The sequence below is a fragment of the Apis florea genome, unplaced genomic scaffold, assembly GCF_048593485.1.
Source record: "Apis florea isolate Af1SG1 unplaced genomic scaffold, ASM4859348v1 contig_2272_pilon, whole genome shotgun sequence".
In the NCBI taxonomy this organism is placed as follows: Eukaryota; Metazoa; Arthropoda; class Insecta; order Hymenoptera; family Apidae; genus Apis; species Apis florea.
This window is the reverse complement of record NW_028256549.1, coordinates 797,827-823,557: the sequence shown is the minus strand read 5'-3', so window position 1 is coordinate 823,557 and position 25,731 is coordinate 797,827. Positions and strand designations below refer to the sequence as shown.

General features: G+C 39.8%; 1 protein-coding gene and 3 long non-coding RNA genes across 5 annotated transcripts in view; 2 read left to right on the top strand and 2 right to left on the bottom strand.

Annotated features, from left to right (window-relative positions):
• Positions 1-25,731, bottom strand: part of Sol1 (CUB domain-containing protein Sol1) — a 314,064-nt gene that overhangs the window by 228,260 nt on the left and 60,073 nt on the right. For both annotated transcript variants that reach the window (XR_015290526.1, XM_086902370.1), the window contains exon 3: positions 24,700-24,880. Coding sequence is in view for 1 of the 2 variants with exons in the window: in XM_086902370.1 (XP_086758496.1) it covers positions 24,700-24,880 (181 nt within the window). In the remaining variant the exon portion in view is untranslated. The remainder of the gene's footprint in view (positions 1-24,699; positions 24,881-25,731) is intronic.
• Positions 14,083-24,513, bottom strand: LOC147658370 (uncharacterized). The gene is made up of 4 exons (XR_015290529.1): positions 24,110-24,513; positions 15,010-15,596; positions 14,438-14,929; positions 14,083-14,348 (listed from the first exon to the last, which is right to left on the bottom strand). It is a non-coding gene; the product is annotated as an uncharacterized LOC147658370 (long non-coding RNA).
• LOC147658371 (uncharacterized) lies at positions 14,178-17,358 on the top strand. The gene is made up of 2 exons (XR_015290531.1): positions 14,178-14,301; positions 14,374-17,358. It is a non-coding gene; the product is annotated as an uncharacterized LOC147658371 (long non-coding RNA).
• Positions 20,772-23,853, top strand: LOC116414060 (uncharacterized). The gene is made up of 2 exons (XR_015290528.1): positions 20,772-21,310; positions 22,176-23,853. It is a non-coding gene; the product is annotated as an uncharacterized LOC116414060 (long non-coding RNA).

Here is a 25,731-nt window from a genome sequence, read left to right as displayed (position 1 = left end):
TTCACCGATCTCCAGTTTTAATCGCGCGGCAAAGGGCGGCGGTGAAGCAACGAGAGACGAGGGATTATTATTGGTTTTATATTATATTTAAGGGGAAGAGTTGAATGGTGTAGTTATTGGACGTCGTTCTTTCCGTAAGCATTCCGCTTTTTTAATTGCTCGCGTATAAAACGTAATCTTTCTTATATCTTCTTCCACTTCGTTGGGGATGAGATTCGTTTAAAATTCTACGCAATTTAAATTATACTTGGGCGCGTCTTTCTTCTTCTTCTTCTTCTTCAGCTTAATTTTTTTCGTTCTTTATATATATATATATTTTTAGAAGGAAATGAAAGTTATCGTCTCCTGTCGTGCATGATCGTTCCTTTTCTTCTTCTTCTTCTTCTTTTCGAAATTCGGGGAAATTTTGTTTTAACCAGATTGAGTTTTTTTTTTTTTAATTACAATACACGAGGCTCTTCCTTCTAATTTATTCGAATTTTTGCAATCGTTTCTTGAAAACGTAAATTTCAGCCCGAAATTAGTGACTCATTGTACGCGAAACATCGCGTGTAGGTAATGTTATTAATTATATGTATATATTATGTTGCTAACTATTAACGCGATTTGCAAGTACGGAATCGCCATTAGTTCCCACTTGTCAGACAGGATTCCTACAAATTGTGCATCGAACTGCGTCATCTTGTTAACCTATTTTACACATTTCGAAAATTATGCCGAAACGGTGCACCACGTTCGTCCACGTATTTGAAGAAATTTAAAAATTAAGAATAAAAAGATTATACACAGTTGGCCGATCATTTGGTAAAATCAGTCGTTCCATTTCATTATATACTCGAGATCGAATCATTCGAATTTTTGTCTTTCCCTTCGATCGAAGATTGGCGAAAAACAAACGAATGAATTACGTTGCTAATTGAAAATCTTGAATCGAGCTTCCTTTTCCTTTCGATCGCTTCGAAGATCGATGGGGAAAAGTAAGATATTTGTAAACGAATGCATCACGTTGCATTCCTAATTGAAAATCGAAATCGTTCGAGCTTCCTTCTCCTTTCGACCATCGAGGAGTAAGACACGATATTTGTAAATGAACGCGTCACGTCCCGTTCTTTGTCACACTCCTAATTGAAAAGCCTCCACAATCCAGCAAAGAAATCGAGATCAAATTATTCGAGTTTCATCTTGCTTTCGATTACTTCGAGGATGAGAGATTTTTACCAACGAATGCATCACCTCCTTCTTTGTTACGTTCCTAATTGAAAAATCTTGAATCATTCTTCATTTTCCTTTCAAATCACTTTGAAGCGAACAATAAGGAGAGACGATATACTCGGCCACGTGTCGACTCGTCCTCGACCGAAACGAGGCCTAGCCAGCTTCCAATTGCGTCCATCCACGCGACAATGGAGATTTAGGAATGCGAGCTCGGCTAAACAATGGAGAGCTTTGTGAGAACCTCGCCACAATGGACGCCACGATGCCTCCTCTCGCGACGTGCGTGACGATCGATATTTCAAGCCGGACGACTGCTCTCGACCTTGCCCTCCCCCCTCCTTTTAAACGTCTTTCCATTTTACAAGTTTCGCGTCTTACGCAAAAGCGATGGAACTTTTGCTCGATCGTTCGACTGAAAATCCTTCAGATTCGACGAACAGAATTTTTATCGATTTTTCACTGGTCCCTGGATTATTTTACGTTCTAATTTCTTCGTGTTATCTTTATGTTCCGTATTATTCCACACCTGTTACACTTCCCTCGAAAAATTTTCCTTCGAACGAGAAGCGATCGTGTTTCGACGCCATAGCGTCAAGGTGCACGAAGGTTTGAAGAAGAGTTTTTTTTACTGGTTTTACGTGTAAAAACTATAATTCGTAAATATTCGATTCGAGCAAGTTTTCGTTGTCGGTTCATCGATACGTTGAACAGTTGAGAAGTAATCAAAACTGTTGTTAATTCGAGGGGGCTGATCTTGGAGGCAATCAAGCTCGCCACGCGAGCTATGTCAACGCTGTGAGCAGTTTAGCTGCCTTCGTCATGCGTTTCCAATATATCCAATTGTTCGTTAATTTTGTAATATCGCTTTTTTCCCCCTCTTTAAAAATTTGCGCACACGAAAAAAGTTTCGAGAGGAGGAAGATCGATTTTTATCGAGATTAATTACTAGGTTCGCAGGCATGGGAATAAAGGTTGGAGAATTAAAAACTCAACACATGGGTGATAGAACAGTTGGTAAACAGTTTGTGGAAGAGTGTCGAGCAAAAGGAAGCACGAGGAAGCTTTTGAGAAATCGGGAAAGGAAGAGCAAGTGCGAAAACTAGATACGGCGAAAAGATTGTGATAAAAAGAGGGGAAATGGAAATATACGTTTCTTTTTTACCATAAAGCCGATCTATTCTTTATCGTCGATACCAGGATTGAAATACAATTAATATCGTCATCATCAACGAACATAATTAACTGTTAATTATAACACGTAACCAATAGCCTTAAATATTGGCGTTACTGGGATGATCAATTTAAATTGTAATATCAAAATTAAACGGTAAATATTTAAAGGTTAAACGGTTAATATTCAACGCAGAAGGAATAACAAATCAAATCGATAAAATAAACCTAATTATCAAAAGTGGTTCGTCCTATCACTTATATTGCGCAATCCATTTGTATTATTATCGCTTATCGAATTAATTCATTGAACAATAGAGCATTCAATTAGCCGGAAAAACGGACACGATCGAATTTATAAACGGCGTAAATAAACGAAGATATTATTTTTTTATCGAATTTATATATATATATATATGAAAAAAAAAAAAAAAAAAAAAAAAGAAAAAATAAATATTTCGCGTCGTATTACAAAAATTAAACGTGCCCACGGTCTAAATAATCCATCGTGATCCTGAATTCAAGCAGTCCACCCCGTTTGCCGAATACGTAGACGCAGAGAAAATTAAAAATGAAAAAATATTCCGAGCGACACACAATGGATATACAGAGTTTTTCATCGACGACTATAAATTGGAATTTGAAAAACCTGACAGATTTGTTGGGATTCGTCTCTACGTATACAATAAAAAAAAATATATATATATATATCTTTAGACAAAAATTCGAAAATTCATGGCACGAAATTAAACATTCTCTTTTAAAACGAAACGAGCTACTCCGGTACGTTTCTTTCGTTCTCTCGAAACGAAAACGCAACGTGTTTGGAAAAGATCGTTCAAACATGTAAAAAAAAAAAAAAAAAAAAAAAAAAAAGAAAAAAGAAGAGGAAAAAGACAGATTCGTCGAGCGAAACGTTTTTTCGCGTTTTTCAAATAATCTGGAAAGAATTAGTTCGTTAATCGCGTATCCCGGCAAATTTACCGCTGATATCATCTCTTGTAATTACGTTACAACAGAAATTACTTTATTATGACACAAATTCGAGCGTGATTGAAATTAGACGGAGGAGACCCCTTTTATACGTTAATAAACCCTAATAAATTTATAAATTACGATAAATACTAGAAAAATCCCTCTCACCCCTTCCTTTTCGTACCCAATATTTATCCAGCCCTCGAAACAACGCGTTACGCGCTTTTAACGTACGTAACCCGATCGCAATTCTTTCATCCAAATTACCGTGTGTCGGTAATTATCCTCAACGCGACGCGTAACTTTCTTTCTCTCTTTCTCTCTCCCCTCTTTTCAAGCCCGAAGTCACGCGAGATAAACGTGAAACGCGTTACCTTACCTCTCTCTCACCAGAGGGAGCGAAACGACGATGAAAATTTTCCAAACTCGATTCGATAACACTTCGATCGGACCGAATCGACCGATCCGGTGGAATCTCCACCGCAAATATTCGTCTATACGAAAACTTTCCACACTAATCACCGCAGAACCGACCAGAGAATACAGATAACGAAGTTGCCGTGCGCGTAATCATAGAGCTGGCTTTGCACCTGGCTTGCACACGCGCCCCACTGTCGAACTTGCCCGTCTTCCTTCCTTCCTTCCTTCCTTCCTTCTCTTCCTCCTTGTTTGTCTGCTGCGTTTGTATGTACGTGTGCGCGCGCTACGCTACGAGAATAGCGTGACTCGTCGCTGTAACTGGAGAGGCCGCGAAATTCTCGGCTGAAGTAGTACACGGACATTATCGGGTGAATCTCGAGCCATCCATCACTATTAAGGCAAACGGCACTTGGGTACACGCCGAAAGATTTTCCTGGTCCCCTTTCTATCTCTCTGTAACAACGTGCTCGAACGTGATTTATATCCCCTGAGAATTTTTTACATTCCTCCGTTGCGTCGATATTTCTCCATCTTGAGAGAGAGAGAGAGAGAAAGAGAGAAGACTGAATCTCGAACGAGAGTTTAAGTTTTAGTGATTCGTTTAATTTTTCTTTTTCTTTTTTCGAAAGGAAGGAAGGGAAAAATTGAAGCGATATAATGGTGAATTAAAACGTTCCACACGCGTCACTGCGAATTAACGTTATTCAAAACCGACGTTGAAAAGTGTGACGCGGAGTCGGTTAAAAAGTAATCGAGTTATCCATTTTTAGATGTATCGTAGAGTTTTTTTTTTTTTTGAAAGTTTTACAACGAATTATTCGTCTAATGTTGTCGAACAATTTTTCAAAAAACATTTGTCCCGTTATACCGGAACGAGATGCGTTCGTTCATTAGAGGTCGCTATATTTTTTGTTATAATCAAACTTCACGCGTCGTTGCGTTTGTTCCCCGCTCAATGGAAAAAACGACTGCCTGTAAATCCAATTTGTTCCCGGGTAAATCTCCATTATTTGTAATAAATCGTGTAATCGTTACAGCTTAAAAAAAAAAAAAAAAAAAAAAAAAAGATAAACCTGGTCAAAATTGGATCTTAACGATCGATACGAAATTGTTAAATAACGAGACTTATCAAAGTGCAAAGAAATAAATGTAGAAATCGATCGGACGATATTAATTCGTCCATTTGTCAATTCTCTCTCGACAAGAGACATGTTACGATGCAATTTTATTCACGTGATACGCAAACGTGAACGTGTTCGTCCACCGCATTTTAAAATATTATTCGCGGAGGAAAGAGTAATTGCTACAAAAAAAAAAAAAATAAATTTTTAACTTTCAGCAAGAATCCAACGCAAAATTTCCTGTCGGGCGCGTACCTCTCCCGTGAAAACAACTTAAATTTTTCCCGATTATCGAATTTTCCACGTTAATTAACGAACCTGTAAGCAATACTCGTACGTTCCCATGGCAACTAATAACGAAGATAATCTTGCAAAGTTTCGCCAATCGATGGTTTGAAACGAGCGATCGACAATTCGAGCAAAATTTTCGCGTCTTTCGATTCCAAAATTTATATTCCATTCCATCCACGCCTATCGTATTTCGCTTCAAGTAAACCATTCCCCATTTCGATATTTTCCAACTCGAAACTCAACACCTTCCATCGTGTTTCAACTACCTGCTAACGTTGACTCATCTCCAACTTGAAACAATAACTGATTCGAATCATTTCAAGCATATATACACACCTTCTTCCCTTCCCCGCGTAGCGAAAAACCAATTTCAAACGGCGAGGCCAATAGCTGGAATCGAAAGAACAACTGCGAAACTTGGGAACGATGTTCCCAATGATCAATTGGCGAAAATATTCGGCCAATTTCGCGGTGCTATACGGTTGTGGAACGAAACGATCTCTCTTCACCTGGGAATATGACACGACAATGGAGAATGGCCATCTCTCGAGCAATAATTCAGCAAGCGTCGTAGACACTGGCCACGGTTCCTCCTCCTTTTCCTCTCTCGGTAGAATTTTCCTATTCTTCCTCGTGCAAAAAATCTCTCGAAACAACGAGGGTGAAAAGGAAGAGGAGGAGAGGTCGCGATTCGATCGTAGCCTCCCCTTTTTCTTTGAATCCAACTTGGATAACGAATTCCACGCGCGAATCTCTAGCAACGAATAACCGGATCAACCGCCCCGAGAGGAAGCGTTACACCGATTAGAGTTCTATCCTTTCGAATAGGTTCGCGCGCGATAATTCAGACGGCTGTTCTTTGGGACAAAGCGTAGTTTCGAATTTTCCATGTTTATTTTTCAGATTGGAAAGGGATATTTGGAAAAGGGGATGATGATCTTGGGGACGATGGAGAAACCTTTTTAGAAAGCGTGTTTATCGAGACACGCTATGGACAGAGTAGTGTAACGCGTTTTCGCAATTTTTGCCCCGTTGCGTTAAAAGCGCGTTACGTAGCCGTGGTTATTGGCGTAGACAATGTGTATTAACGTTTGCATAAAGACTAAAAGCTTCGTTTTCCAGTATCGAAAATTCCCTCGGGGTCATATATTAACGGGAAACAAATATAACACGAGCAACGTTTAAATAATCGGGATTTACCCGAATTCTAATAAAATTCCATCTCGTAGAAATGGATTATTTTTCCCTCTCCAACCGTATATTCGCGAAAAATTATTACGTTAATCGAATAAAATTTCTTCCCTCGTTTCGAATCCGAAATCTATAAATATGTATATATTCGTGGTGAAAAAGAAGGAAAAGAGGATTCGTCAGAGGGCCATTAGCCGGGTCATCGTGCTTGTACATCTTCTTCTTGGAGAAGAACAAGTTTCTCGATAACGTGCCATCATTTGGGGCCAGTCCAGCGTGGAGGAAGATATTCTTTAATACTTTCCTCGGCCACTTTTCATTCGTGCCATATGGTGTCGGTTACAGAATCGCGATTCCTTTCAATATCCGTGGGAGGAACAGGAGGCGGGCTACGTTTCAAGCGATTCCTTCGATGGATAATATCCTCCTCGCAGTTGGAAAAAATGTAGTACAATACATTTCGAACGGATACTTTTCTCCGATTTGTTTTTTGTTGATCAAAGCTGGCGATTTCCAATCCCTTTCGTCAGAGATTATCGAGCGATCGAATAATTATTCTGCTTCTGTGGAGAGATTTGGCAGAATATTTCCACGGCTGATTATTCGCGAGTTGTGTATCCACACACGGCGGTAAAGTAAGTGGGGTTGTTAATCAAAAGTACGTCAAAAGTTTTTAAACAGTCGTTACTTTCATATCGTCCCACCGCTTTAATTAGATCGTTATAAACTCTTCGCCAAATAGAATTTAAATATAAAATGAGCGAGATATCTGTCCGCGTTGACGGCAGAGATGGAATTTAAACGTCCAAGCAAATTAGCAATATCAATCCTCTGATGAAATTAAAAATAAATTATCGAGTTTATGCGATAATACGATTTCACGATTGCAATTACACGTTTCTTTCTTTCTTTCTTTTTTTTTTTTTTTAATTAAACTCGGATACCTTAATTTCAGTTACATCGCCCGTACACCTTTCTCGATCTCGAATAAGATCGATTCTTTAATACTCTTTTTTCTTTCTCTTCGAACCGCGTTTAAAATCCCGATTACAATCCCGATTAAATAAATGCGCGATGAAATTATCATCGACAGCTTGCTGGACTCGTTTTCGAACGTTTTCCATTCTCGTCATCCTGCAAATATCTATAAATACGGGTCGAAAGAAAATTTCTTACTTAAATTCCCGACGAAACGAACGAAACACTTTTAACTTTTTCACCACTTTCCTTCTCGAAGAAAAACGAGAACAATTGGCAACCAGTTGAGACGAATATAGGAAAATAGGAAAGACGAGGAACGGAAGATGGTGAATATTGGTCGGAAGAAGAGAGGATTTGGGAGGGTGACAAATTGTTCTCAGGCTACGAGTGAACAGCGTCGGTACAATTCGAGGAGCGTAACGAGGCGGCTTTCAAGGGCGGGTTTGAATGACTGAAAGGGGTGCACGGAGGGTTGCAAAAGAGAAATGCCTCGATTACTGGGGCGCGTGCCATTCTCTCCCTCTCTCTCTCCCTCCAACTCGTTACAGTTGTCACTTGCCGGTCTCCGCGGTTTTCTCACGCTTCCACGATTACTCTTCGCCCTTGTTCTCGATCGAATCGCGCTCCAAAATCGTGAAACTTTCGCTCGACAAACGATTTTCCAGAGAAACACCTCGGTTCACCTCGGTTAGATTGAAACGCAGAGAGAGAGGGCGAGCCTTGATACAACTAATTAGGATCTAATTATCCGACTATTCGAGAACAGTGCGCAACAGAGTTCTTGAATTTGGAATTTTGGAAAAATTTTTCAGTCGGTCGATTCGTAGCTGCGTGTTCGAATATATCGAGCACAAAGAGTAGGGTGATCGGAGGGAAATTCGAGTTCCAAGGGAAATTTCCAAAATTCTCCCCCACGTAATAATTGGCAACTATGGATATCGCCTGATATTAGCAAACAATGCTGTTCCAGCCACAGGAGATCAAACACACAACCGGTCAATTACGAAATTCCAGGCGTGAACGTTATTTCACGTTTTATCAATCGATACATCGGCAACGTGTGCACGCGTTATATATATATATATCCTCGGGTTGATTGAAACGAGAATCTTTTTCATTCAGAATTTAGAATTCTAAAGGAACGGAGAGAGGAGGAAATTCGACGTTGTTGTTGTTGTTGTTCGATTTATTTCGAAAGCTTCGAGAAAATTTCATTAGGCGGCAAATAGAAATTCCTTCGTGGAGGGAGAGTCGCACGAAATCATACTTCACGAGTGAATAAATAATGCGCGTTCCAGTTTCGAATTGAATGTGATTGCCCGTTTAAAAATGTACGCGGCATCGCTTTTTATCAAGTTTTTATAACTCGATGTACACCGATGTAACGTTATCTTCTCGAATGATATCGCGTCTCTCGTTAATCTTGACGGGGAGGAAGAAGAAAAAAAATATCCCCATTCAATCGTTTTAGAATTCTCGCGCAACGAATGTTAAATACACCAATGGAACGAGTAAAATTACGATAGAAGAAGAGCGAAAGAAGAAAGAAAAAAAGAAAAAAAGCTTTGTCGCATCGCGATCATCGTATTCACTCCTCGAAACGTACCACCCCTCCCTCGTCGTGCTACCCAAGTCGATCTACATTAACCGACCAAAATCTGGAACACGATTTTCAATACACCATTATCACCCTCGCTCGATCTCGTTTCTTCTCCATCGATCATCGTTATTGCCTTCTCTTTTTTTCTTTTATTATTATTATCATTATTATTACTCCTTTTATATTCGTGCATACTCGACGAGACGAGGCTTGGACTCGGATTTAAACGCATGAAAAAAAGGAAGGAAAAATGTATAATAGGATGTTAAAAATATTCGACAAATAATGACATTTGTCGCGCGAATCGAGACGGCTAGTTTGGCGAGATTAAGAGGAGAGACATCTGTTAGTCGCGGAACGAAGCGAGGCCGTTATTCCATTTATCTCGTCGAATGCGCGCGCCACGCAATTGAAAGGCGTTTTCAATGCGCGAGCACGGCGCAATAATTGCAGGATAATTATTCCTTTCTTCTCACACCTAAGAATTTCCATAGCTATAATCGGTCGCCGGCTCGATCCGTTCGAAATTCTGCCTCGCCTCTTCTCTTCCGCCTTTGTCTTTCCCTTTGTTCTTCCCTTTCCTTCTATCGCGTTCAGCTTCAACGCTCGTGGCAGCCACACTCGATTCGCCTTCCAACCCATCAGATACCACGTTTCTCTCGTCTAATGGCGGCTCGTCTATGCCCTCCTCGCCTCGATTTCAAAATCGAGTCTCTGCGTATTTCGTTTTTTTACTCTTTCGTCGCGGTTTCATCTCGTGCAACGGGGATAATGGCGGTGATTGGAAAAAGTAGAAAAGAATTTGAATTGTCGATGATGATAATAACGTTTTGGATGCGATCGTTGGTAATGACGAGTTATTTCAGAAAAAACGAGAAAGAACGAAAAGGAAGGAGAGATAGAACGAGTTATTTCGTCGGAGAAATGCTGGAAACTTTTTTTTTTTTTAATTAAATAAGTAGATTGCGGGAATATTGGGTAATTATTATTATTCTAACAAAATCTAACGGCATGGTACGGTTTCCAAGAATAAAATTTTTCATTCTTCCCTTACCTCGAATATTTAAGAAAGATTATTATTTCTCGAAACTATACCTGTTCCAATTAAGCGGGGTGTAATAATGGAAATCGATAAAGGGATGATAGCGATTAGCAACGTGACTCGATCTCCTTCCAATAAATTTTAATTTTAATTTCCCCCCATTGCGCTTTTTTAATCCGCCTATTCGCTGCGCTTTTCCCATCTTCGAGATGGGAAACGAAGAAAGAAACACGGATGCGCGGATTTATATCGATCGATCGATTTCAATCCTCGAGAAATTTGCTTCACTTCGAATTATCGTTTGATTAGCCAAATGCAAAGGTGCCGTGCCCCTTTTTCCCCCCTCTTTTTTATTTTCTTCTCGTTTCGTGACCCTTTTTTATCGACTGGTCGATCAGGAGAAGAAATCGATCGTAACTGTTAAACGACGACATTACTTTAAGCCGTGCTTTAACAGATGCAACCCGGCAGCAAGCTGGAAATAAAGAAAAAAATTCCTCAACCGAATGCTAATCCCTCCATTCTTCCCTCCCAATCGAATCCAATAATTTCGAGTGCAAAATTTTTTTGTTTATCGAGTTTTCTTTTCTTTTATTTCACTTCGTGGAAAAATAAAATGAAAAACGTGAGGAAATTATGAGGGAAGGAATGGAAGAAAGACGAAGTTAACTCCTGAAACAAGTCGGAGAACAATTTCGGCTTTGATGCGTTCCTCGGTCAAACGGAGAAAGGGTTTCCGTCCTCTTTAATTTAGCCCTCGACAGAGCGTCAGGATTTTCTCTGCCTCCTTCTTTTTTTTTTTATTCCTCTCCCTTTGCCTCCCCGTTCGATTGTCTACCCAATCTCGTCCTCCCTCTCTTTCAACCCCCCCAAACTCCTCGCCAACGTAACGAGTTATTTTCGAGAACGGTTGGAGCAACCGAAATCTCGATCGAGATCTCCATCGATCTCGTTTATATTATACACTTTTCACTTCGTCGAGTGTAATAAAATTAGAAGGAGAGAGACATTTTGCTAATTGTTTCGAGAAGAGAGAGAGATAGCGAGAAATCTTTCTTGATTGCTCGACAAAATTGAGGAGGAGGAGGAGGAGGAGGAGGAGTATTATTCCAGCCCGATGATTAAGATCCAAGGTACAAATATTCCGATGATCAAAAGCGTCTTATACCAAGTTTGCTCGAACAATGTTTAATCGTTATCATCTAGCCTCCAGCTTTGTGGAAGAAAATGTTCGAAATTTATGGCGGCTGTTCCTATAGCGATCGGGGCGGGAATCAGCCAGTCAGAAGCGAGCACCGTCCTCCGGTTTAATATTGCTTTAATTTCGTCCACAGTTTACCGCGTTGGTTTCACTTAGTTAAATGAGAAGGCAAATGAAAGCGAAGGAAAAGTGTTGTAGCAAGAAGATGAACAGCTAAAAATATCGAAAACACTCTTCTCTTCGTGAAAATCGAGGCGAAAAAGGCTGTCGAGGGGAGAAGGGAAAAGTTTTCCATACATACGTATTTCGTTCTTAAGTTTCTTCTTCTCCTCGATCGTTATTCCATTTGTACTTCTACCTTTTCTTCTCGATATCTATTCAAAAGTATCTAGAAATAGTCGATCGAATCGCAAAGGATAGGAAAATAAATAATAATAATAAGCGAATTCTTCGATCGCTTTTAAACCAATAAATCACTCCCTTTAATCAGAAATTCGAGATTTGAAACGAGACCGGTCGAAACACATTATCGAATAAATAATTAAGGGAAAATATGTGCATTCGTGCAATTAATTCGATGCGGGCGTTCGTCGAAAAAAAAAAAAAAGGAAAAATAAAGGAAGGACATTCTTCTTCAATCGGATTATACCAAAAGTGTATAATTTCGAGGGCATGATGAATTCCCTTATCGAAACGGGGGAGGGGAGATTTTTATTAAATTTTTGATTAAACTTCGATTCGAGACTTTCATTTGATCGATAACCGCCCGGACTATATCTAGTTGCACATACGTATATGAATATGAATTACACTTTTTTTATTGCTTCCCCCCACCCCCTGAACAACAACGTTTCGGTAATTGACCGAAATTGCGTTTAAACTCATTTCCATCGCGGGGGAAAACCGCAGCAGATTCATCAACAATGCTTCTATAAAAATTCAATCAAAAAATATATATATATGTAAGAGAAAAGTCAAATTTCGAGGGCATTGCGCTCGCTCAATTTTTCGATTCGAAAAGTAGCATCGGTCGACGTCGATCGATTCAAAAGTGGAGAGTTGATTTCGCCAAACAAGTAGTAAGTTGCTCTCTTTGTTTAAAAATCTAAAATTGTCCGTTTCCTCGAGCGGAGAAGATCTCGTCTTGGATTGTGAATCGTGGATGATGATATAACGTGGGTCTCGCGGGGGGATAATTTTCGATACAACGGTTAATTTGGAAGTTAATAAAGGTCTCCGCCGGTTGAATAATATCTTGCCACTGGCAGCTGGAGAAAGTTTCGGAAGAGCCGACGATCTTCCACCCTCTATCCCCTTATATTCCCACTCCCTCCTCGTTTCCTTTCGAATCCCCTTTCATATAAAAATTAATTAGAAAGAAACTTTGCCAGGCGACTGGGTTATCAACCTGTACATCGCACGCTTTGTACAATCAGTCGGTTCGTTTGAAAAATGATCCAATCCCCGAGATTTATAGCCTCCTTGCCTGGCTCGACTTTTTTATTTTTGTCTCGAATATTAAAAAAAAAAAAAAAAAAAAAAGGAAAAGAAAAACTATCCTTTCGTTCCTTCGTACGAAAATAGTTGCTTTTTCCAGAGTTTCAACGCTGACAATGTTATATATATTGCATTTACGTTATTCTAATTATATAATATAAGATAATGTCGATTTTAGAATCTATCCGGGCTACGTGATAAATAATTCAACGCCGTTTATCATGGAAATAGCTTCCTCTGAAACCGAATAGCACTACCCTTAACGTAGTAGACACACGTAGTAGGGAACAATCCGGAGCAACAAGCGGCGCCTTTACGATAGCCAAGTCTGGCTATCGAGTGTCACAGGTCCCGATGCGGAGGGCCAATTATGAAGGATGGAGCGATCGGAGAACGCTGGGACGAAGAGAGAGGGAAGATACGTTTTCGATAACGTTAGTAATGAAGATTAATTAATGGATCCCTGTCCTATTCTTTCGAGATAGGGCATGTAAGTGCTTAAGTTTCATACGGTTAAGTTTAGTTTATACTAAAGGGGAGAGGTAAGTGTAGGGGGCGTGGACGACACCATTGGAGGACGCTGGCAAAAATTTACAGGCTTATCTGAATTGGAGAGTACATTTTCCCCTTTTACCCGTTATTTCTTTCGGAGTGCACTTAACCGCGTTAAAAGTGAAGATGTATGTAAATAAGAAGTAAATGCAAATAAGAGGAAAAGCAATTTCTTCTCCTTTCTTCTTCTCCTTTTTTTTTTTTTTCCTTCAAATCTTCCTCCTTCAAAATCTCCAAATTCCTATAGAAATTAAAAGAAAATACAATTACACCGCTCTTACACTTTTGTTTCTCGTAATTTTAAGAGATGATACTCGTACGATTTCTTCTCAGTCGTTCACCTTTCTCTTTTGTTTCCTCAACTTACCACCAAGATATCGATTTTTTTCGATTTCGCCATCACTTTGAATAATTTCTCTCGTTTTCATGGTTAAACCGTTCAAGGTAGCAGTATATGTAATATATATATATATATATATATATAGTGGCAAGGTTTGCTCGAGTTAAAAATGTTAAAATTGAATTCGCTTTTTCCCTCTGCGAGCATTACCCCGCTCCCTCTGTTTCCTTCCTTCCACCGCCCTTTATATCCCTTCCCTTTTGTTCCCATTCTCCTCTTCCTTCCCTTTATATTCTCCCCCTGCTTCCTTCCTTTTTTTTTCCCCTCGGGTTTCATTATCTAATTAAATTTTCTGTTTCAGATCTGACGGTCCTTTGGAAACCGGTCGTTCCAAGGCTTACGTTACCGTTTTCCGGCCGTGAAAAGCGGCCATTTCTTCCTCCTTTTCTTCTTACTTCTTAGGAAATAAGCTTTCTTTTTCCAACGGAAAGATGTGAAATCCGTTCTTTATTATCCGTCAACCGACTCCCCGTTTTAAAATTATTGGACTCCTTCATTTAGCGAATATTCGCATGCACCAAGTCAAAGAGGAGGAGAAGTGTACAACGAAAACAGTTGGAATTGACGAAAGGCGAAATACGATTTGGAAAGGAACGATGTGGTGAAGTATACTCTGGATTTGCCTCTGTCTCGAGTTTTAAGAGTGTAAGCAATTCAGCTGTCGAAGAATTCCAGAAATATCGAAGATTTCTCTGAAAATATTTTTTTTTTTTTCAGAAATAGCCGAGTTCGAGCAGGGGGAAGCAGATATATTGGATTCGACGAAAAAGATAATTTTTACCTTGGTTCGTTGAAGAAAAACGACAAGGAAAGTCGTAGAAAATTACTGGTCGGTTGTTTAGGAAAAAATTTCTTTCCATTTCTTTAGCATCGGCGTGGAATTTGAACACGAATACGTCATCAACGTAGCAAGATAAGATAAGCAAGGAAGAACACTTGGGTTATTTTCTTCTCAACTTGTTTCTGAAATAACACGTTCGCGAGCGGTTTGACGCGAAAATAGCGTATTACCCTCGCTCCCCCCCCACCCCCTTCCCTTCGTAGTCGCAGAAAGATGGTTTTATCCAGTTGGATAAAAAATTTACATCACGCCCTTCGAGATAACCTCTCCTTTACTTCGAATTTCATACTTTCGATCGTCATTTTTTGCTTCCTGCGTTTATAAAATATTTCGCATCGAGGAAATGCGACGTGAATTCCTTTTTTTTTTTTTTATCGAAATTCTTATCCTTTCTCATTGTCTCGTGCGATTTTCATCTCTCGAGAGAAGAATCTAAGGAAATATCGAAAATATCGTTATTCTTGCCTTCGTTCCGTCCTATTAAGTACACATTTTAACGAAAAATTTATTACCATATCGGAAAAGTTGCTCTTCCCTCTTTTACTTGGATAAACTCTTAAAGCTGAATGTGATTAAATAAAATTGCCTTGAACCAGCTCCATCGATTATTGTAACATTAAATTATGGGGGGAGAAAAGTTTCTCCCCGTTTTTCTCCCTAAAATTAAAAAAACATAAACTTTTTCCTGCAACCGTAAAGACATCGATCAAAGAATTATGTAAAAAATTATTCAACCCATTATATCACGTTGCCATCACGTTCTTTTCACGTTTTCTTTCGATGAATTTTTCCAACTTTTTTTTTCTTTCTATCTTCCTATCTTCTTCTAGCTCCGTTTTCGATTTCTTCCAACTTTTCTCTCTACGTGCCTCCACGTCCTAATCTTTCTTCCACGGAAAGATTTCGCTTGAATCTCCCGTTTAACCTTGGCGGACCAGGCTCCTCACTTTCGCTTTTTGTTGTACCATCTTGTCTTCTTTCTCCTCTCGTCGATTTTTCCATTCTATTTTTTCTCCTTTCTTCTTCCTTTCCTAAGAATTAATCTTTTTTTCTCCTTTCAATCGTGACTTCATCCAATCGAAAGTTTCAGCCCCATTCACTAAATAAATTTATTGATATTATTTTCGATTCAAGTAGATGCGTAAAACAAATGAAATATGTATATATTTAACTTAAAACGCATCGAGTAAATAAAATGGCTCGATTATGATTTATAAATAATCGCAGCACATTTGCCCGAAATAATTGATAAATTTATGGATAAATTCATAAATATATGTATAACGGATAGAAAAATTTGGAAAATTCGTTAAAAGTTTACGTACTCTGAATGTGAAAGTTTTTATTTGCGTATTTAAACAAAAAATGGATACGTTCGAATATATATTCATCTATTCAAAAAAAAAAAAAAAAAAAAAAAAAAAGGAAAAAACATACGTTCGTACGAGAGAATACTTCCACATACTCGTATTCCAACAATTATTAACTAACGCGTTTTATCGTTACATATGAACAGAATGATCCAATAAATTTCCAGAGATTTGGAAAATATTTATTCGTAAAAGTTATTTGTGCAAATATTCCAACTGATAAATCTATCGACGCAAGAATGATTTGAATTCTTCCATTTGAATCCTTCGTTCGTAACTAATTTGTAAAAAGCAGAAAAAGAGAGAGAGAAATCTATCCCTAGAAAAATAGATGCGATCGAAAGAGAAGTGTCTCGATACCTGTATCCATTTCCCCGTGTTCGAATGTACAATGACGGAGCATCGAGGCTAGTTAATCACGTCGACATCGACGGCCGGAACCGGAGGAAACGAGAAGAAGACACGATCCCCTTCACCCGGAGGAAATTAGAGAGCGACTCGTGAACGGAATAATTCAACTCCATCTTTCGTTACTCGAGATGGTAAACAACGATTACGATGATGCGACCCACGACTGTTTCCAACTTTCGAGCAAACTTTCGACATCGCCATCATTAAACCGGGACGAGCGAAAAACGTCGTTCTTTTAATAAAAAAAAGAAGAAGAAAGAAAGAAATAATTTTTTGCGAGCGCCACGCAGGAAAATAGGAAGGATTCGAGGCTTACGAGATCGCGTTTACGACGCATGCGCGTAAATTCTCTCCTACACGCAACGACCACCACCACCACCACCATAAAAAGTTATCGCGCCATGCGCCGTAGCGCAAGCGCGATGAAACGCTTGCTCGCGCTGTAGATATCTTAAAGATGTCTCGTGATGGCGACAAGAGCAGCACGATTCCCGATTTCAAGGATCGTGCTTTTCCGTCGGTTGATATCTCCTTCGGCTGTTAATCCGTTCTGTCACGAAACGATACCTCGTAAAACAGCAAGGAGCGGCAGCAACTCGAGACGTTGCCGTCGTTCGTGAAACAGAAGGGAAGGGGAAAGAAAGAGAGAGAAAAAGGGAACTTGTTAACAAAGCAGAGGATAGACTTCATAAAGTGGCAATATTTGAGACGACGACTACGACGATACGACGCGAGAGTTTTACGTTTTCTTCGTTTTCGTCTCCGACTTCCGTTCCTGTTTCCCTTCCGTGCAGTTGGCCACGGATCTGTCGTTGCTTCCGCTGGCTGTGATGCGTAACCACGCCTTCCGCTTCTGTTACACCGAAAGGAGATACGCGTTGTGCATTATTCTCCCTCTTCCTCGCTTGGACGCGGGAGCGTCTCACGAAAGACAAAGACGAGGTTGTGCGGTATATGAAGATACGGATTCGCAAGAATCGTAATTCGTTCTTCGGTCATCGTATTATTTGTAATGTGAATTGTCTCCATGTTTGTAATATTGTGTCGAAATATTTAAAATATATATAAATACTGATCGAAGTTTTTGATCGGTTTAAGGAGTCGAGATTCATTACGTTAGGGTCCTGAGGCATTACTTATTTAGCAAAGTCTGGATCTTCATTCATCACCACGTGTAACACCCAGTGTAAGCCCAGAAAGACCGAGCCACGAGCTATCGCGTCGAAGATTAAGAGAGGCTTCTCGTCCAGCGAATTTCGTCTTCCGCAAGAAAATTTAAAACCAGCTACATTCGCGAGTTTTTTTATTATAAATACGTTGACGGATAATTTTCGGTCTCGAAATTGAACTTCGTTTGGACAGAGTTCGTTCATATCGTAAAAAAGAAAAAAAGTACGCGCACGACTTTCCATTATAAAAATTCGAAGACCGTTCTTCGAAAAAAAAAAAAAAGAAAATTGTAAACGCAAAAAACGTTAACTTATACCATCACGCTTAAAACATCGTAACACTTTTTCCCCGCACTTTTCATTTTTTCATGTGCATTTAACATTTACGATGAAAATGCTGGCTGCTAATAATGCACATACTCTATGTATATATATATATAAAGCTTGCTTATTACTTTTTGTTTTTTATTAATATTTTCGCTGAAATTTTCCGACTACGAAGCTCGATGAATTTATTCCTCCCGCGGTTATTCAAAAATTATAATTATCTTATACTCCTTCAATTTATCAAAAAAAAATAAAAAGAAAAAAACCTATTATCCATTAGAATAATATCAAATAAAATCCATTATACAACACTCAGACAAAAAACACATTTCTCTTCAAACTTAAAATTTCGTTTTTAACTCGTATCGTTATAATACCAAAAAAAAAAAAATTCCCGCGGTCTTTCGAAACGCTACCAGAAAAATTTCGTTTCAACATTATTAATCCTAACTCCATAGAAAAATATCGAACTCAAATATAAAAGTAAGCCGTTCTTCGTCAATCGACGCTACACAGTTGAACGATCGACCATTAGAGTGAAAATCACCTCGCAATCATCGTACGGATTCGTTCAGAAGGGTGGTGTGTTCGATGGATCGTTCGTCTTAAAAAAAAAAAATACCCAACTCTTGGGATCCTGTTTCGCAACATTGAACTCGAGTCGAATATAAAAGTAAGCAAGTAATATCGCCGTTCCTCGTCGATCGACGCCCCAGCACGATCATTAGAGGGAAAAATCGCACAGATTCATTTAGAAGCGTGGTCTTTGGAGCGCGAGGGATCGTTCGTAACGGGGCCAAGCTAACAGCATCTTTCGAATTATCGAATATTCCACCACGCGGTCCTTCGAACGCTAACCAAGATTCTCATATCCATTTCCATGCTCCCATTACCATTAACGGCGTGCACCGGGGTTGCGGAAATCAATGAAGAACCGGGGTGCCATCTTTTTTTCTCCACATTGGCAATCCTATTTATTCGTCGCGCCTTCCCCCTCCCCTCGCTTGAATATTTCACCAAGTTCAACGTTGTTGTACTTATGTTAATTGGAAAACACGATCGACATCCGGCTCCCTTCTTCCGCCCCTTGCCCATTCCCCTTGAAAAATTGCCAGGGACAAGCGAGTATTTTATTTCCAAATTTATGCAAACGCGAGCCCCGGCAAAAGCGCGTCAAACTTCAACCCGCGGGAAGAAGAAGTCGAGGAGAGGCGATAACAGTTTCTTCTTTCCTCCGGCGAGCGTCGTCAAATCGCTCGTTTATAAACATCGAGCGTGAGCAATTTCCAGGACAATGGTGGAAGAACGGACGAGCTCGGCGCGCAGCTAGGATTCCTCTCACATTGATCGCACAGCCGACCTGAACCTGAAACCTTGCCCGCTTGGAAAGTCCTCTCCACGCGATAAACTATTCATGACAATTAGGGGGCCATATGAAACGGTCGCGCGCTACTTTCTATGCAAACAGTTCCGACCAGTTCCTCCTTACCCGACCCTTTTTTCCCCTTCCATTTCACTCGGCTCGACTCTTGTCCGACTCATCTCCCTATTTTCGAGTCAATTACTTATTATTATTATTATTCGTTCGTTCGATCTCATCCCTTCTCTTCCTCGCACGCGTCGCCTCGGTAACCGCGTTCACAGCAGATACGGTTTCTCCTCGAAACCGTCGCCCCGCGGATTGTCACACCCCGCCGACCAGGAATTTCATCTAGCACATAATTAATCTCGGCAATTACACGGCAGACAAGTATAATTCCGTGGTAGCGGCGGCATCCGGCCCGACTGCGATGAAAGCCGATGCTACAACGTTCCGCCGCTAACTGTCCGACCCGCAAACTCGAGGTTTCCTATTCCTTCCGCGATGCCTGCTCCCGTTTCCTCTCCCTCGCTGTGAAACGCACCGCCCGACCCTCGCGCGCTCTCGTCCACGCGCGATCAAATTACACAACAAAGCATCGATTCTCGTGGCAAGGGCATTGTCGCGAGGAACGAACAACCACTTCTCGTCTCGCAATTGATTCCAAGAGAAAACGTTGCCAAAAGATAGAATTAGAAATAGCGGTCCGTTGATCGAACGTGGGTGATGATTGTTGCGAGAATCTCGTAATTAGCGTAGCAAGAATGCAATGATTTAGCTCTTGGTCTTGGGGAAGAAAGAGAGAAACATTTAAAATTCGATTATACGCGACGACGTTGCACGATATTTTGCGTTTGAAGGTAGACAAATTTTCCGTGTCGGACGGTATAAAAATGTCCTTCAGTTTTTTCTTTCGCATAGATAAGTCCTGTGAAATATCAATGTGTACAAAGAGTATTAAAGTATTACGAATATTTGAAAAATTGGTATATCTGGTAAGATGTTTCAAATTTTTGAGGATAACTAAGAATAATTTTTATCAATTTTTGCGTCGTTTGTTTTTATCCAAGCAATTAATAATAAATCTCACAATTTACCAAGTTTTAATGAAATTTAATAAAGGCTAATTGTCTCGCGTTTTTATTACCGGGTAATAATTACTGCTGTATTTACCGCAATCCTAATAAATTACTCTTAATTAAATCCACTTCGACTTGTCCGAACTAAAGTATCGATTAAGCGGTAGAATTGTTTTTCACCCGCCATTATGCCTGTTCAATCGAAGTAACCAGAATTAATAAGCGATCGAACAAACTGCATAAAATTCTATCGTTGGCGAAACAACGTTACGAACGTTATAAATTTCTATTATTTTCTCGTAATTCATCAATTGTACGATACGCTTCCAATTATAAATCTCGCTTAATTATCGCGTGTATCCTTTTTATCCTTTTTACCGGAGCGTTCCGATTTATTTTATTCGCATTTCACATTTTTCGAATAATCAATATAGACGCGATCGCGTGGAAAATAATCAGGTCCCTTCCCCCGAGTAATAACGGGGAGTAAATTCGACACGTAGCACACGTAACGAACGTGGCGATATCTGGTGAACAAAGATAAAAGCAATACGCATCGATACACGTCCGGATCATCGTGTGTCATCGGGAAGTGGACAGTAATGCATAACGAGCACACGCGCGGTCAATTCCGTTATCGAAACGGATGGCTTTATTAAACCCATTATTCACTGGTCGTAATTTATCACGATAACATTGCGTTTTAAGGATGATTATACGATGGTCAAGAAGGATGATGTGTATCTGCCGATTACGCGTGCCCTCTGTTTGATCACGTGATCGATTACTCGACGACGACAGCTCGTCGACCTTATTTTCCATACAAACAGTGAACACATTCGACTCGAAATCCATACCATCGCCGATACGTCGTTATATATACAGTGGAAAATTCCGTTAGAGGATATATCACGGTTTACCATCGACGATTCGTCTTAGTCACGAGGAATCGAAAAAACATCGACAGCTCGCTCCTCTATTTTCTGCGCTCGTTACGTGGCGAAACATAACCTTTCAACCTAGATGCTCGCACACTTTGACGGATTAGACCCGGTTTACATCGCCAAGCATCCACCAACTGTTATTATTCTACCCACGTATGTACGTTTAAATACTTGTACCATGTACACCGTGTTTGATCACGACTGGGACTATGAATAATTTCTACTGGTTCTGTTTATAAAGTAAACTTTCCTTCCTTGATTCGGGCCACCATTTGTGGCAAATATTTCGCTCGGTCGGTATATATATATATTCGCGTTGGAAATAGGCGTTCAAACGGTGAAAAGTATAAGCGGTGAATAAGAAAAGTTACGAATCCCTTTCTTACCATCTTCTCTCCGTGATAAATCTTGGAAGAGACAATCGATCGACGATAATATCGTTGCAAAGTTATTCGATAATTAGGTATCGAAGACACACCGTGGGATGAAACTTGGCGTGTGCATCGTGTGCAAAGGCAGCTTAATATCGACGGGGCCGGCGGATCTAAAAGCGAAGTTTCCTCTCTTCTCCGAGGGATTTTCTCAGCTTTGGAATATATAGTGGAGAGCGGTGTGTAAACGATCGCCGTGCCTCCGCACGCCATATTAATAGGGCCATCTTCGTGGCCAGCTTAATATTGGATAGCGGGGCGCTTCGGACGGTCCTTAGAAGCAGAAACGATTTATGGCCTCCACCGTTGGAGGATTTGTAAATAGAATCCTGTGTAGAAGGAGAGCGGCCCGAGGACAGGCACGTGCTCGGCATAAAGTCCGCCAAGAATATGAGGAGGATTTCCACCAATTGAATTTGTTGTTACAGCCTCTACCGATGCGAATCAAATTGAAAATGAACCACGTTATCTACTCGCTGAGTAAATCCTTGCTTCCACGAAACTTATTATTAGTTATTAATTATTGACCAAAAAAAAAAAAAAGGAAAAAAAAAAAGAAAAAAGAATTCGTATTGTATTATTTTCAGATACGATAAGAGGCCGATGAAAGAAAGAGGAGGAAGAAGGGCGAGAAAAGGGGTGAAACCGCAACTTTACAAAAGGGAGATTCATATTCCGGTCGGAGAAGCAGCGGCATTCGGAGCAGAAAATAAAATCTACGGGGGTCGGTCGGTCCCATCCACGGAAACGGACGTTGCATTCACGGGAACGTTTCTCGTTTTCGTCTCATAACTTCCTCCTTCCTGAACTCCTAACCGACTCTTTCTCCCGACCGTGTCGCGTAGCTGACCCTTCCTGCACTTAGCCGGGCTCTAAACCAACCGGCAAACTTCGTGATATGCATTTGAAATGCCGAGTCCGAAATTTTCTTTCGGTTACGCGCAATCGGATTTTCCTGTTAGAAATTCGTCGTTAAATCCTTTTTGATTTTGAAAGAACGCGGGGATTTTATATATTTTGGATACACCTCCTTTCTTCGATCAAAGAAACTTTGTCCCACCATCAATTTATAGATATTCCTAATTAATTCTCGTTTGCAAGTTTTTTTTAACTCGATTCATATACTTTTCTTAACATCTTAAGATGTTTGTCCTTTCGAAACAAGAATGATTCCATTCGGTTTCTTCGAGATCATGGTACAAGTGACGCGATGATTCTATATGATGAAAAGTGAATAGAAAAAAAGAATTATTTCTAGAGGTTTTCAAGTGGAATCAAATTTTCAAGTACAAATTAAATTAGAATAATACGAATAAATTATAGGAGGATAGGAGTCTTGTTCATTTTAAAAAAAAAAAACTTTATTTTTTTTTTAGAGAAAATTGAATTTGAAAATTCGATCATACTAAATTTAATATCACATTTTTTTATTTTCATACGTGGAGCGAATCACCTGTCGATAGTTCATTTTTACCCAATTTTACTTGTACTTTTGAAAAATTTGAAAATTCCATTTCGACTATTTTTACACGTAAAACCAGTCAGCTTGTACCACAATTTCTGTACAGGTACATATATATATATATATATATACACAATGGAGAGCCGATTTGCAAACCGACTATCAGGGAAACACAGCGTCTAACTATCGGCTAATCAGCCACCAACTTGTTCGATGTAAGACGGAACGCCTCTTATCCGATGATCCGTCTTTCCTCGAGACATAACAGGGGGCTAAGTATGCTCGACTAAGCTTCCGTCACGTCGGATAGTGTGGTAAATCTTCCGGATTTATGTGCACCATTGTCCACGGCCATACCGTCCGTATTTTTGCCGTAATATAAACCTGTTTAAAGCTGTCGAGTGTCGTCGAGAACATCCTTGTAATCGTAAATGAAGATTTTGAATTTAGAAGGAAAAGAAAAAGAAAGGACAGGGCGGCGAATAGAGAATCGAGGAAGAGAAAAATAAATGGTATTATTAAATAAAGCGATGATTATCTTCGTTCGAATATGGGAGAAATTCTATTTTATATCTCAATATGGGTATCGTTGTGAAAACAATTAATCCTATTATCTCTTGATGAATTATTATCAATATACACTCGATAATTGCGAATACGATATTTGCATCGAAGTGACATTTGATATTTTGCGACAAAGGCAATTTAATAATAATTTATATTCATCTCTCGCCGAACGAAACGTACTTTTCTGTCAATAATAAATCGAGCAATAAATCTTGACGAAATAATCAATTACGAAAGATGAATTGATAAATTTTTTTTTTTTTTACTTTATATTCGATCTTTACAACACGATCCATTTATTGATATCAATATAATAGCCATATCTAAATATCTGCGTGCGAATCATGAAGTAAATACAAGATCACAAATTTCACGGATTTTGTGCAACATCTTATTCGTTCGTGTATAATCATACAGAAGGGTTACAGACAGAAATTACGATATTTTAAAAGAGAGACAATTTATGAGAAAATAAACATCGTTAATACATACCAGAGACTATGCCAAGTCTGGCTCGAACCATAATCTCGTTATACACCGAGAGAGGGCTACTGTGACCCGCAATAACCACTCTGTTCCCAAGTTTATATACAGCAAGAACTCGGTTAACCCGTTTGGAACAGGTTACAAGCGAACAATTCGTTTCCTTTAAAAGATAATACTCACGCGCAATACGTAACTCTGTAAAATTTCGAAAGATATTAGATATTTATCATAGGATGAAAAATAAATGGTAAATAAATTGTTCATCTTCCCGACATAATCGCAGCGGCGATCGTTTTTGGAACGAAATATCGAACAAAAGTTTGAAAAGGGGGAGATAGATAAGTAATCTTGTAAATAGCTCGAAATACTCCTCGCTGCCTTGTATTTCGCCTCCATCGTACTTCAATACTCGTATTATCTAAAGTGTTGCTCTTCGCTGCTCGCTCAGGAATAGAGCTGTGAAGTTTATCAAGAGGGGGAGAAGGGGGTCCTCGGTTATCCTCCTTACCTTTGTATCGCGAGTTCGAGGAAAAATTGCGGCGTTGCCATTCTGGTCTGGACTCTGTTCGAGGCTCGACTGTGGCGGATATACTTACTCTGATCGGGCGCGGCGGATATTGAAGTGATGAAACGTCAGCTTGACGATTTCGTCGGGTTGACCGATGAACGTGTAAAGGAGGCAATCGATATTCGACGGATATGGCTTTGGGTAATAAGGCGATGTGAACGTGCCACCTTGAGGTCTGTCCGAGCTGCTGTAGACGACGCAAGAGCAACCTACAACAAATCGCAATACCCATGTTACAATTTACGTAATAACATCAAATTTTTGATTGTGAAATTTTCGAAAAATGTCCCTATAAAAAGGGCTTGTAAACTTTTGAATCACCGACAATGAAATCCATATCCATACCCGATCTTACAAGCTCCGACGAAACTTTTCTTATTTCCAAAATGAACTCGTCACGCTTTCTCATCGATCTTCGCCCCCTCATCCCAGCCCCTCGTATCGGCCCCACGTCAATCTCGAGGAATCAAATTAAAGTTCGACTTTTCTACGAGGGAACGTACCGCAACTTTCTTGCCGAACTTCGAAACGAACGAAATCACCGATTCCCGAGGATCCTTAATGCTTAACGATCGATCGATCGATCGATCGTGGAAAAAAAAAAATTGGCGATAATTTTTCACGCGGAATGTCGCGTACGTGTCGACGATTTTCGCGACGAACGAAAGGATCCCTGCCCTCTTCCTCACCTTTCTTCCTTATATCCGTCAAAGCGGATAGCTCTGTATCGAAACGAGGATTTAATTTCCATTCCATCCCCCATTCTCCTCCCGGCTTAACCGATCTAAAATACCGTGTTTCAACGGCAACTCTTTGTCACGAAGGGGGAGAAAATCGCGAAGGAACGCGGAAAATCCGCGTCAAATAGATGAGCAGCGATGCTCGAATATAAAAGAGATCGAACGATCGAATCTTGGTTCGATCCTCCTCCCCTTTTTTTTAAAATATAACGAAAAACGATAAGTTAACAGGTGTATGCTATAGATACGTATTAAAATTGTACGAGACACTTTTTTCTGAATTATTCGATCGCGCGATTTGATTTTAACGTTTACTCGAG